Raw genomic sequence first — 14,132 nt, forward strand, 5'->3', positions numbered from 1 at the left:
TAATTCTTTAGGTACAAACCTTTAACTTTTTTACTTTCTCTCATCTCCCACCCCCTGCCTCTATATGTTCCTGAGACATTTATCAAGGTTTGGAAATACTACTCTCTTTCTACTTTCCAGAAAGCCTTCTTTGTTGTAAAATTGATTCCATGATGAATTCTGAAGAAATGTCACATGGAGTTAAGTAGCATGTGCATACCCAATATTCATTCAATAACCAGCAGTAAAAGAAAAAATCACATTAGACAGTAAAGTCACTGGACTTTTCCTGTGTAAATTTTGTTGTGTGCATAAATTTTTTTTACAGATTCCTAAATTCAGCAGAGATGAATACACTTGAGGAAAATTGTTGAAAGACAAGCATCTATTATAATTGTCCAGTTTTATTCTAACATTACTTTTCAACAATTTTAGGAGTTTTAACAAACAAACCTCCATATACTTTAAAAGGCTTAATTCATTTTCACCCTTCCCAATTAAATTTTAATGAATTTCACCATCACTGCTTTTATAGATAAAGTCTCTTGTTTTCTGTTATTTGTGAAACAAAATTGCCAGTTTCTTTCATGAATAATAACAGAATATTCTAAATTGGAAGGGTGCTTATCTACCAATTTATTTCAAGGATATTGAAAAAGGCCCCGATTTATTTAAGGTTGCAGAATCTATAGTGGGCAGAATTAGAATTTCTCTAAAAATACAAGACATTTTAAAATTATTTCAGACTATGGGGCCTTAGAGGGAATAAAGATAGAAAGGTAAAGTAACCAACTATTTGCTTATCTTTGTTTGAAATAAAGTAAACATACTTCCCATATTATTATAGGAAGTGGGATCATGATATGGCTTCATTTTTAAATCCTGTCAAAAATACTAGTAATACATACTCAAGTAATTTTGCTAATTAATTTTATTCTACCTCAATTCCACCCATCATCTCCTATGTACTCCCATTATTTAAAATGAAATACGTAAAAATATGAATCTTCAGTTAGAGATTAGTCCACGTTCTAGTTGGCATAATAAAACTCATATAACCATCAAATTGAGATGTTCATTGTGTACAAATGATAATTATACTTTTGGGGGGACATATTTCATTTTTTATGCTTCCCAGTTTTACTGTTTTTGAGAAGAAAAATTATACATATATGGGTGTACATGTTTTATTCAGAAGTTGAAAGGGCTAGAAAGAACTAAGAAACCGATGTGAAATAGCCACAGGTGATTAATAACACTTCATGAAAGACACATGAAGAGAAGTGTCAACAAAAGCTATTTTCATGGTAATTTCACATCCCACAAATAGTGAAATGAAAATTGCCACCACCGGGGTTCTATTTCCAGTTTTGCGATTGTAGCTCAGGTGGGAAAAACATTCTCTAATCTCATTGTCTAAGATTGGTGTTTTTCAACTAAAAGCAGAGCCTCTAGCGAAGAAGCCTGATGCCACAAAACCATGGGACAGCGTGGGGAGCAGAAGCCTGTTATTTCTCAAGCCTGCTATTTCTGCCGCAGGCTCCTAAGCTTCTGTAGTGAGGATCCTCCTGTAAGGTACAGCCTTGGAGTTGGGAAATCCTCCGGCAGGTCGAGTCGACTAAAAAAGCAAGCGGGAAGGTGAGGCCGGATAGGATACCTCCTCCCTCGCTCACCGCGGGCTGTCACAGTAATTGGGGGTTGTGCCACTCACGCAGGTTTCTAAGGCACCTCCAGGCTCCCTGGAGCCCTTTCTCTTCTCCTTCGGGAGAGCGGGCTCCGTAGCCCCAAGAGCCGGCCGGAGTCGCTGACAAACGACCAGGAGCCGGGCTCGGCAGGGGATTGCTTCTGTCTGGGGCTCGGCGGAACCTGCGTTCGTGTCTCGCGCGCACTCGCTCCGCGTTCTCCTAGCCAATCCGGCGCTACTCGCGCGCCCAGGAGCGTTCCCCGGTCCAGTTTGGGCTGGGCCGGCTCCTTCCCGCTCCCAGCACTTCGCAACCGAGCGCTCACTCCTCCCCTCGCTCTCCACGAGTTCCACGATTCGCGGTGTAGCTCCGCCCCTGGCCCGAGTCCACCCCCGCAATCTCGGGAGCCTGTGCTCTCCTTTCCCCTCAGTCTCCTGCCGACTAGCCGCGCTGGGTCTCGCGCTCCGCAGAGCGGCACGAGTCTCTGCCGCCTCGCTCCTACGCCTCCGCGCGGTCTCCCTGGGCAGCCACCGCGTTCCCCGCCCCCGCAGCTCTTCGCCTGCGACCCGAAGTCCGGGTCCCGCGCCCTGACTCCGCCCCCCCACTCCCCCCGCGGACTCGCGCGCTCGGGGCCCGGCCTCTCACGCGCGCAGGCCGCGGAGCACTCGGCCGCCTCCCCCTCCTTCCCGGCTCGGCTCGCGCTCCCCGGGCGCTCTCGCTCTCGCGCTCTCCAAGGCGAGCGCGCTCCCGGCCCGCGCGCTCCGGGCTCTGGCTTCTCCCGGCTCCTGTCAGTGCGGTGACTGCGCTGGGAAACATGGCGACCGAGGGAATGATCCTCACTAACCACGACCACCAAATCCGGGTTGGAGTCCTCACAGGTAACCGGGGGAGGAGGTCCAGGACCGCCGCGGCCGCTGTCCCCGGCTTGCCTCAGGCTTCTTGCCTGTGATGACCCTTCTCTGCGGCCTCGGGAGAAGGGAAGGCAGAGGAAGGGGACGGGGTGGGGGGGCGGACGTTTTTACAACCGCTGAGAGGTGCTGGGAGGTTGGGGTGTTCCCGCGGGGTCCCCCGGGAGCTGGGGCCGATCCCGTGGATGTCAGGCCCCAGTGCCTTCGCAGCCGAAGTCCTGGGCCCCTGGGGACCGAGGGGCCGGTGCGGCGGGCGCTGCGGGGCTCCTGGCAGGCGACGGGATCCCGGCTCCGCAGTCTGAAGCATGCCGCTCTCGGCTGGCCCGCGCGCTCCCTCGGCTACTGCTTGTCCCAGAGAGGGGGGAAATCCCTTTTCCACCCCCTCCCTCTTTTTCCCTTCCCCCTACTTGGGCGGCCCCGCGCTGCTCTAGCAGTGCTTTCGCGGGGCACCGGCCACAGACGACATGGGTGTTCTTTAGGCGAAACTCCGCTCGGTCTCAGGCTGCCCCTCGCGAGCCGGGAATCCCCTTTGCCACCCATGGGACACCCTTCGTTCCCCACCCCGGGAGGTGGGGATCGGTTTGCGCCCGGACCTCGGAAAGTGTTTGCATTCTGCCTTCCCAAGTGGAGGGCCCTCTGCCCGCCTCTTCGTTTTCTTAGAGGGAAGGCTGTAGCCTGCGACTGGGGATCCAGCCTTTCTACTTAGGAGGGAAGGATTCCCCTACTCGGGCTCTTCTGTCCCCCTCCCTTGTGGGACCTCCCCCCACCCTCCCGAGGCTTGTGAGGAGCGCACTTTTCCCGGGTCGAGTTTCCCTCCCTCGCCGAAGCCGTGTGTGCTCTGCATGTCTGATTCCGTTGCGTTGTATTTGGGTAATATCCCTCAGTTCGGCGACAGGCAGTTGCTGCAGGGCATGACTTCTGAGATGAATAGCAAACCGATTTGTAGGCGTTTCTGCTGTGGTTCTGTAGTTGGTAAGGTTTCTATGTAATTGAGTGGCGAGGTGGGGGTTAAAGAACTATATTTGGAACCTGAGAGCTTAGTTCCGAGGGAAGGAAATCCAAGACTTACTGATTTTGGAAAAAGAAGCGATGTAGACGGGAATCCTCGTGTTCTCCCCCCGTCCTTCCCCCCGCCCCACCACACACACACACACACACACACACACACACACACACACACTTCTTTTTTCCCTCGTCAAATTCTGACAGGTTGAGACGGAGCTCGAGAAGGGACTAAATGGAATGAGACTTGCTTTATTATTATTATTAGGCAGAGAAAAATCTCTGTTGATAAAGAATGCAAAGCTTAATTTGGCTGCTGAGTTTTATGAAGATACTCATGGTACCCCTTGTTCCCTTTTAACTAACTGGGTCGTCTTTCTCTGATATTGTTTCCAGATGTTAATAGTAATTTATTGAATTTTCCTAATTGAAAGCCCCCGCGATAGTGAAACTAGTCTGAATCTGTTGCAGGGAAGGGAAACCACCCCCCACCCCCACTGTTAGAAGATGCGCTGTTCGCTTCTTTTGGTGCTGAAGCTCTTGCTTTGTGTGAAGATTCAATTGTAACTCAGCAATCTTGGCGTTGACATTGCTGATATTTAGAGTCTTTTTGCGGGGTGTAAAATTGTATACCGTATATCAGCCCTCAGCTCTCACTTTAGAATTTAAAATTAATAGAGTAGTGAGAGTAAAGCTTAATAGAAACCGAAGTGTGTCAACTGTCCACGGAAATGAAAGGTCATAAATGTTTTCAAGTTAAACCATAGAGATTTTTTTAAAAAACTTTTTTTATTGTTTATTTAAGCTTTCTCTGATAGTTTTATTTAGTGAATCAGCTTACCTGAGTCAAGTGACATAGTAGATAGCTGTTGTACAGAATGCTTTGAAAGGTGCAGCCCTTATCTGTGTCTCTGCACTCCAATAGGGATGACATTGATATGCAAACAAATAAACATTGTATGTAATTACTGTGCTAAAATTGTCTAAATAAATTACTTGTGTGATTGAAAGCTAAATGTAAAAGGTATTCGTTACTCAGATTGATTAGGAGCAAATGTGATTACTTAAAGAGAGAATTTGTTATGTTTATCAGTGGTAAGAGGAAACTGACATTTTTAAGGGGAGTTGAAAGTCAGTTCAGTGGTAGCCTTATAAATGAATATGTTGCTGAGGTTGAGGCTCTTGAGCAGAAGAAAAATGTAATGCAAAGGCCCTGGAATGCCTACGTAGGTAGGTGGCACAAGCAGAATGTCAATGAGAGAAGATAACTTTAGCAGTGGAATTAAAGACAATAGATTGTCAAACTGTCTCATGAAAATGAAGTACAGTAGTTTAGGGGGAAGTCTAGGGTCAGGAATAAGGATATAGCTGAAGGAGTGAAAAGGAATGTGCACATTTGGGAGAAATGGTAACAGAGGACAAGTAGGATTTGGTGATAAAATGGATATTTGAAGTCAGAAATAATTCAGAGAGATTTTTTACTTAAAATTATTGAAACAAATATTGTCTATGTTAGAGCCCGGAAACATGGAGAAGAATCAGAGCAACAGCACCAGCTCTGTTTGTGAATAGTGGATTTTACTATGAATAGCTTAATATTTATGATCTTAACATTCCACACACAATGAAAACCTACAAAAATAAAACCATTTTGCACAATTTTGTCTTGTATAACTTCCAAGTATTGGAATTTTACTATGTAAAATTATTCTTTACTGAACTTAAGCAGATACTATGATTTCATACTTAAGAAAATTGAATTGAGGCCACATTTGAAACCATGTTTCTTGAGTCATAATTTGTGGCTCTCTTAAAGGTGGAGGGCTTGTTTTATAAAATATCCTCTTTGTGTTTCATAATAGTGATTTTAAGTAATTTATCTAAGTCTGTTTTAGAGAGGTTTTACATATTTTAGAGGAAATACACACTTTTTACAATATGTTAGTATTTTGGTAAATTGTGTTGTCATTTCTAAAATCTTTAATTAACTTCTTTGTGACATCTTTGATAATCTCTTGAAAGATAATTTTTGTACCATTTTGAAACTTTTCATTTTCTAGATGTTTTTGTAATCCTGTCTCAGCTATAAATTTGGGAAATACGGTACGCAGCTATTGAAACTTATCAAATCGATTAACTGTTAGAATTTTGAAATAATATAGTAGGAAAATATTTAGCAAAGGCATTTCTTTTTTGTATTACTATTTTGAATCGTTCAGAACTTGGAAATCAGTATGATAATTAATGTAACATGGATATTTTAGTTACATTATTTTTTTGGTCAGGAAAAAGGGAACATTAACATAGGTTATCAAGGAAACATTTTATGTTGAAGATTATTGTCCATCTGCAAAAACAGTATCTTTATTAGTAACTTTTTATGTTGATTTGTTAGAAATGAAAGTTATATGATCTTTAGTAGTCTGAGATCTAGTTTTTAATATATCAATTTCTAATGGTCTCTTAAGACTAAAGACGATGATGATGAATAACATGAGGCAAGTAAACAAGTATCTGTTGCTTTGAGACTAGAAATAAGGTGTAGGACAGATGTAAGAATTTTTCTTTTTTCTTTTATTTTTTTACAACTTCAGTAGTAATTATACTTACAGTCAGTCTTAACAATTACATAGCAGGTTCACTATATCAAATGTGTCACTTTTCACCTTTTTTTCCCCCTATTTCTGAAGAAGCTGTTTATTGAGGAAGTAGACTACTACCTCTATAAGCTCCATGGAAACATCAGGAAAATAGAGTACATGTATGTTTGTGATACAGGAATAGATTGTGCTCCATTGGTTGTTTAATATCCTATTAGCTAGCCACTGCTGATGTTTGGTATACCAGAGCACTTAGCTAAAGATAATAATCCATTACCTAAATTTTCACTGATAGTGACATGGATGAGAAAAAGAGGCAAATATTTAGGAAAGGGCATTTTAAAATCATGGTTTTGCTCTAATAATATACATTTTATTGCACTAAGTTGTAGATTTGTAATCAGTAAGAGATACTAAACATATATAAGACTAGATAATAGAGAATAGATGAAAGACTAATTGTAAACTAGAAACTAAAATATTAGTTGCAGTTAGGGAGTATTTCAGTCATTTATAACTAAAATTGACGTATTAAAACAAGTTCTAAGCCAAGGATTTAATAATCATATGACTCTGGAATTGTTCAGTCATTTATTTCATTTCATTCCTCATGCCTATCTTTGTATATTATGTGTGTCCTTATTTTCTGAAAAGCCCACTTACTGATAAAGATATATAAATATATCTTTTGAGAATAAATCCTGTCATTAAGTAGGGCAAATCACTATCGCAAACAAAACCTGTATCCTACAAAATGGAATTGTGTGTACTGTCAAGCATACCAATATTGATCTATATGACTGTTATTAAATAGAAGCTTATTTCTCAAACTAGGTCATTCCTTCATGAATTTCTGATTGGAAGCAATGTATTAGTGATTAAGAAATCATTACATTAGATACTGTTGAATACATTTAATACTATTACCTTTGATCAAAGACTTTATAAACTAGTAGTACACAAACTTAGTTAAGAGTTTTAACAGTATTAAAGATACTTACGATTATTTGACTTTAACTGGGGTATGTGGTGGAAAATCAGCAGCCTGTTATTGGGGAGGAAATGATGAATGAATCTGTTTCTCTCTTACCGGTGATAGATTCCTGGTTAAGGTGAATGGGGTGCTTTTTTGAAATAGTGAGTAAAATAGATAAAGTTTATACTTGGCAATTGTAAATAAGATTGAAAAACTAAGCTTATTTGGAATTTGAGATGTTAAAGTAAGGAAATCCTGAGAAAGAAAATAGTGAAACCACAAGGGATATCTTCCTTCATATCTAGGCAGAGAAGAAAAACGGATTATTTAACTTGTTTAAAAGTAATTGGATCTATTGTTAATATGAATAGCATGCAACCTTACTTAATTTTTGAGTGACCTCTGGGAAGAGCGAATGTCTAATGAGTTATTGTGATGTAGAGATTCCATCCAGGTGGTTTAATGAGTTTATAAGTGAATTTGTACTTAATCAGTTTAAACTGAGTATGTAGAACTGCTTGAAGATGTTGTAATTAAACAACTGCAACAACTTTTACAATAGTTTTGCCAGTAAGTATACATTTTGAAAAAACGGAGTTTAATTTACTATGCTTTAAAAAAATGTCCTCATTTGAAAAATAAAGGAGCAAAGAAATGTGAAAGGAACATTACACAATTTGTGCCGTTTCTCCAAGTTGGGATACATGACACTGAACACGGATACTCTAATGATTCTAAGCGTTAGAATCTAAGGTATGGAAATAAACATAATAATTCCCAAAATATCGATTTCCTGAAATATCAATTTTAATTGATCTAAAATATCAATTTTAGAATGTCGTATTTAAAGCATTTTAATACTACAGTAAGCATGAGTAAATCAGGCACGAATGTACAATTTTGAAGGAGCTTTTAGATAAAATTAAACTTCAAAGAAATTTCAAGTGAACCTATTACATAACTCCAGACCTCATGTTCTTCTGTTGTTGGTGCCTTGGTGAGGAAAAATTAAGGAGCTCGGGGCCATAGCAAGAACTCTAGAAGACGCATTATCTAATGCTAGTCTGGCCAGTGAAGTTCTGTAACTCTCTCAGCTTTTCTCACTATTAACATGAAGGAGGCTCTTATGGCAATATATGTTTCTATCCTTTAGTATCTTGACTAGCTGGAAAGAGAAATGTTGGATAGCAGGCTTGGTTTTTTGTTTTTGTCTTTTTAATGGGAATCATTATGGGGGAGGGGTAGATTATACATTGAAAATGCAAGAGAATAAGAAATGGAAGAAAAGATGAAAAATTTCAATGATTACATTGTCAGTATAAGCCTAAGGGAAAATATTTAGATTTTTTTTCATTTAGAAGTTTTTGTGGTATCACTCACAAAATTAACAGTGGTTTCAGTTTTACATTTAATTTCAGACTCAGCTCACACTTCATTTCCTCAACAGAATCTTTCCTAGGAATTATTCTCTATGATGATGTCTGTCTTTGTTTTCTTGTAATGTTTATAAATGTTGCTATACCCTATAATCATGTACATGTGGGAGGCTGCAAGATGTAGTTTAAAGGAAAAAAAAAAAGACTTTGGAGTTAGACTTGTATTTCAGACTCTGATTTGCCCTTTATTTTGGGAAGCTCATTTTACCTATCTGAATTTCACTTTCCTTCTCCAGAGTGAATGTAGTGATGCTTACTTCACAGGGTTGTTAAGAACTGAGATAATATATGTGAAAATTCTACCATATATGTCTAACTTGGATTATACAGTCAACTCTTTTAACAATGTGGAAGGGGTGAGTAGGGATACCATCACTTACCCCCACTTGCCCCGCAGCCCACAACCGGTAAGCTTTGTAGTCTATCTTCTCTGATTCTCCCCTATCCAACGTTCTGTCGATTGAACCAACCTTGGATCATGTAGTACTACAGTACTTACTCAAAAAAAAAAAAAAAAAAAAATCCTAGGTGTAAGTGGATTGGTGCAGTTCAAACTATTATTTCTCAAATGTTAATTGTGTGCTCAATAATCTTCTTTCTCCTTCATATGCTATTTTGGTGCAATTTGCTAATAGCTTCATGTATAATCATCTTATTTAAAGTAGATTTTACAGTTTTTGAAACAGGTGATTGTGTTCTTCACTTCTTTGCCCTTTTGTTATAGGATCTATTAATGAAGTTTTTCATTAATATTAATGAAGTATCAATGATGTTAAAAAAGAAAAACTAGATGGTGTGACACTTAGTAGTTTAGGAAACAGTAGCTCAGCAACGTTTAGATAAACAAGAACTTCACTATTATTACTAAAAAGATAGTTCAGGATAAGTGGAGTGGGGTTTAGTATTTTTCTATACATTTACTACTGTTGACAGGATGATATCAATGATGTGTTATTTGAGATATTTCATACTATCAATTTAATATTTATATAGTTTTATTTTTTCTTATGTGTTTATATATTTTCTGATTTTTATATAATTAAGTTGATAGGCATTATCTGTGTAAGAGTTATTTTAGAGTAGTTTTTTAGACTTATTTTAAAAAATTAAAAATTGAAATTATAGGTGAAAGATTCTGAAAATGCTGTTATTTTGAAAGTTAATTCTGATAGACATAAAAGCATAAGATAGGAGTCAAAAGTTCTACATCTTTTACCACTTTCAAGACAATGTAACTGCATTTTATCTGAATTTCCTTAGTTTTGAATGGGAGAAATTATGCTCAACTTGTCCAGTTACTGTGAGGGAGACAGAAAGCAATGTATCCAGTACTCAGTGCCTACTGCTTGCTTGGCTGTGTGCTAAAGTGAGGGGCACCACAGTGAGCAAGACAGACACAGTCATCCTCTTGGAGATTATATTTTAGTACCAACACGAACACACTATTTAGTCAAGTTAGATTCTGACAAATCATGTTTCATTTATGTTGCATTTCGAGGAATAAAGTGCTTCTGTATTTTATTTGATGTGGATAAGTATAAGCACCAAAACTGTTTCATGTTAAACCATTTTTGATACAAATTTTTAACCCATTACACATTTTCTGCTTTCTAAGATGGAAAGTATTGAACATAATTTAATTATCTTATTTAATCAGGTTTAAGTAATTATAGCTAACATCTGTCAGGTTTATATATATATACACACATGCATATTTATATGGCATAAATATGTCCTGTTCGTGCTTAGCACTTAGCACATGTTATTTACTCTTTATAGCCTTTATAAGGAAATATATTATTCCTTTTTATTCTGCCTGAGAAATAGAGGTTAGGTAACTTGCTTAAGGTTGCATCTGCGGCCCTGCCAGAATTCAAGCACAGGCCCGACTGTACTCTGAGCAATTATATTTCTGTATTCTATTCTGAATACCTTTTATTGTGGTGAATGGTACTATGGTTCTCTATTGTGTTTTCTTTTCTGCTGTGACTTTACACACTTGCCCCCTTCCCTACTTCTAGCTTCTCATCTGCAGTCAGTGGTAGACTATGGAGTACTAACCAGTACAACGTTTCATTAGGCCCATACTGTGTCTTTACAAAAAGTATCTTTCTAATATTACAAAAGACATTTTATATTAACCTGTATTTTTAGTTTTTTAAGATCAGCAATGCTGTCATCTCTTCCCACAAGACAGCAGTTGGTTAGAGTAGCTGTCCTCGTGAGATAGGGCATGTATTCTCCAATTTCCCACAATTCCCACTTAACCTGTGTGTTACCTGCCTTGCCTGGTAGGTAGGTGTTTGGGTTTGTGATCTTTACTCGTATGTATTCTGTACCTTCCTCTTTTTTCATCATAGTTCGGACAACTTTTCATGTTAGTGGAAGTAATAATACAGGGTTAATTGAGAGTTACCAAGTATGAGATAATTTTCTAGAGCCTGCCATAGAACCTATTAATTTATTTAATCCTCATCATAGTATCAATATCGCCACTTTACATTAGAAGAAATTGTAGCAGAGAGAGATTAAGTAATTTGCTCAAATTACTGTAATAAGAGGCCACGTTGAGAAAAGGCCAAACTGTGAGTTGAACTGTTCTTAGGGCTTCCCTGGCAGCTCGGACAGTAAAGAATTTGCAGTGCAGGAGATCCGGGTTCGATCCCTGGATCAGGAAGATCTCTGGGGAAGCGAATGGCTACCCACTGCAGTATTCTTGCCTGGGAAACTCCGTGGACAGAGGAACCTGGCGGACTGTAGTCCATGGGGTCTCAAAGAATCAGACATGACTGAGTGACTGAGCACACACACAGAGGCTGTTCCTAGAGTAAAGCTCTTAATCAGTACAGTATATTCCTTGGCATTTAATAGTTCATAGAGGTGCACATCTTTCTTTTTAATGTTTGTTATATATCATCATAGGTTTCACTATATTTAATCAATCCTCTATTGATGGACATAGAGGTTTCTAATTTTTCATGTATCAAATGCTGTAGATGATAACATGGTGCATTTATTATTGCATAGTTGTGAGTTTTTTTTATGTGAGATTAATTACCGTAAATATAATTTTTGGGTAAACAGTATCTGCTTTTAAAAATTTTGATAAAAATTACACCCTGTTTGGAAGACAAGTTTGTACTAATTGTAATGAATATTCTCACCTTCATTTGTTATTATCTTTTTAATCTTCATGAGTTCTTTTGAGATAAAACTCTTTCTTGAATTATATACATGTATTAGGAGTCCCGAGTTGCTCAGCAGTAAAGGATCTGCCTGCAGTGCAGGAGACACAGGAGATGAGGGTTTGATGTCTGAGTTGGGAAGATCTCCTGAGGGAGGAAATGTCAACCCACTCCAGTATTCTTGCCCGGAAAATCCCATGGACAAAGGAGCAAAGGGGCCATGAGGGCTACAGACAGTGGCGGATGGGGGGTTTGGGGGTCTTTGGGGGTGTCACAAAGAGTCAGATAGGACTGAGCGACTAAGCACAGCAGAGCACATGCATGTAACAGTAAGATCTTGCTAGTTTTTGCAACAGCTCTTTTCTATTGCTTTATTTAAAGTTTTGTTCAGAGTCTTTAGTTTTCTTTTTCTTCAAATGATCCCTTCCAGTGTTTCCTAAGTTGTGTTCTAGTAGCACTTCTTTGGGAAATGTTATAATAGGTATGATATTAAGAGCTTTTAATGTGGTTAAATAAATTTGGAAAGTGCTGTATAATATATCCCTCCTTATGGAGATTAACAGTATACTAAAGCAACTTCCAGTACTCTTGCCTGGAAAATCCTATGGACAGAGGAGCCTGGTGAGCTGCAGTCCATGGGGTCACTAAGAGTCAGACACTACTGAGCGACTTCCCTTTCGCTTTTCACTTTCATGCAGTGGAGAAGGAAATGGCAACCCACTCCAGTGTTCTTGCCTGGAGAATCCCAGGGACACGGGGGCCTGGTGGGCTGCTGTCTGTGGGGTTGCACCGAGTCAGACACGACTGAAGCGACTTAGCAGCCGCAGCAGCAGAGTGACTTCACTTTCACTTTTCACTTTCATGCATTGGAGAAGGAAATGGCAGCCCACTCCAGTGTTCTTGCCTGGAGCATCGCAGGGATGGCGGAGCCTGGTGGGCTGCCGTCTGTGGGGTCGCACAGAATCGGGCACGACTGAAGCGACTTAGCAGCAGCAGCAGCAGCAGAGCATATTAAAGATGTGAGTAATACTGCAGTGTGGAGCCTGTTGAACATTATTTAGTTTAGTGTTGCCAAAACTTTTTGAAGATGGAATGCTGTTTAAAGACAAAGCAGAATTCTGTTTAACATTTCTTTGGGAAATAATGGTCTTTGTCCTGAAAATGATCTTTTGGAAGTCTGTATAATGCCTTTGTATTATTAATATTTTAGCTTTTGCTGTAGAAATAGTGGTTTCCAACAGTAATTGCTACTATGAAAATTAATCCTTTTTTTCTGGATTTGCCTTTAAAGTGTGTTTGTGTGTATTTCCCAGTTATCATCTCTTTTTTCTTCCTCTTTCGACATTAATGGATTGGCTGAATGTATTATTTTATTCAGAAAATCTATGATAGCAACAGCCAGTCTTGATTCTGTTACTACTGTATGAGGAAAGAACATTGGAATAAGTTCTATTTTGGATTTTTCCAGTGAGTGTTTGGTATCATTATCTGTAAATGTAAAGATGAAGTGATGCTTTCTAAAATCTCCTTCAGCTCTAAAATCTTAATAATCTTAATTTCATATTTACCTCATGTTTACCATACTCTCACTGCTAGTAGTCACCTTATCTACAGTTTGTTACTGACAGCAAAATTATTGATATGAAATGCCTTCCTTGCTTCAAACAGGAAAACTGCTGGAAAGACACTGACATTCATACCAACTGTAAATGGAAATAATGTCTGTTACTTCCATTGCAGAATATATGCAGTTTTATTTCATTCACTGTCACATGCTACAGAGAGTTCATATTGCAAGACACTGAAGATTTAGAATACAAATTATATACATGTAAGTATAACAACTGATTCACACAGTCAAGCTTAGAAGGGTAATAGTGGTTAAGAGGTTTTGAAATAGTACCTTTTTCCTTTTAAATTTAAATTGTAGTAATATGCCAGAGACCTGGAAAGAAAAAATTAGCAAGCCCCACAAATATGATTATTTTGCTGTTAAATATTTAAAATGAAGCTATTGTAAAAATAAGACATATAGCTTCAATGAACAGTATATGCGTTAGGTTCATGCCTGGGTTTATACCTGAGTTAAGTGAAGTTTTCAGAATTACTTTTGTAAGCTTCAATTTTCTCATCCCGTGAAATGAGGAATAATCCATTGGTTGCCTAAGAGGGTTGTTTTGGTAAGTGAAATAATAAGTGTAAATGTTGAGTGAGTGTGCCCACATAATAAATAATCATTACATGCTTGTTATATATTATAATAAATTTGAGTCTAATTACCATTACAGATATGATAATAGAAAGCAAACAATGTAACATTTAGCTATATGACCCAATCATGATTAATTTTCATGCTGTTTTTCT

General features: G+C 38.9%; 1 protein-coding gene across 2 annotated transcripts in view; it reads left to right on the forward strand.

Moving 5' to 3' along the window:
* Positions 1-2,432: 2,432 nt before the first annotated feature.
* Positions 2,433-14,132, forward strand: part of GPHN (gephyrin) — a 547,726-nt gene continuing 536,026 nt past the window's right edge. For both annotated transcript variants that reach the window (XM_052647154.1, XM_052647155.1), the window contains exon 1: positions 2,433-2,539. In XM_052647154.1, coding sequence (XP_052503114.1) covers positions 2,476-2,539 — 64 coding nt within the window. In that variant the 5' untranslated portion in view covers positions 2,433-2,475. The remainder of the gene's footprint in view (positions 2,540-14,132) is intronic.

Source organism: Budorcas taxicolor, chromosome 10 (genome assembly GCF_023091745.1).
Source record: "Budorcas taxicolor isolate Tak-1 chromosome 10, Takin1.1, whole genome shotgun sequence".
Lineage (NCBI taxonomy): Eukaryota > Metazoa > Chordata > Mammalia > Artiodactyla > Bovidae > Budorcas > Budorcas taxicolor.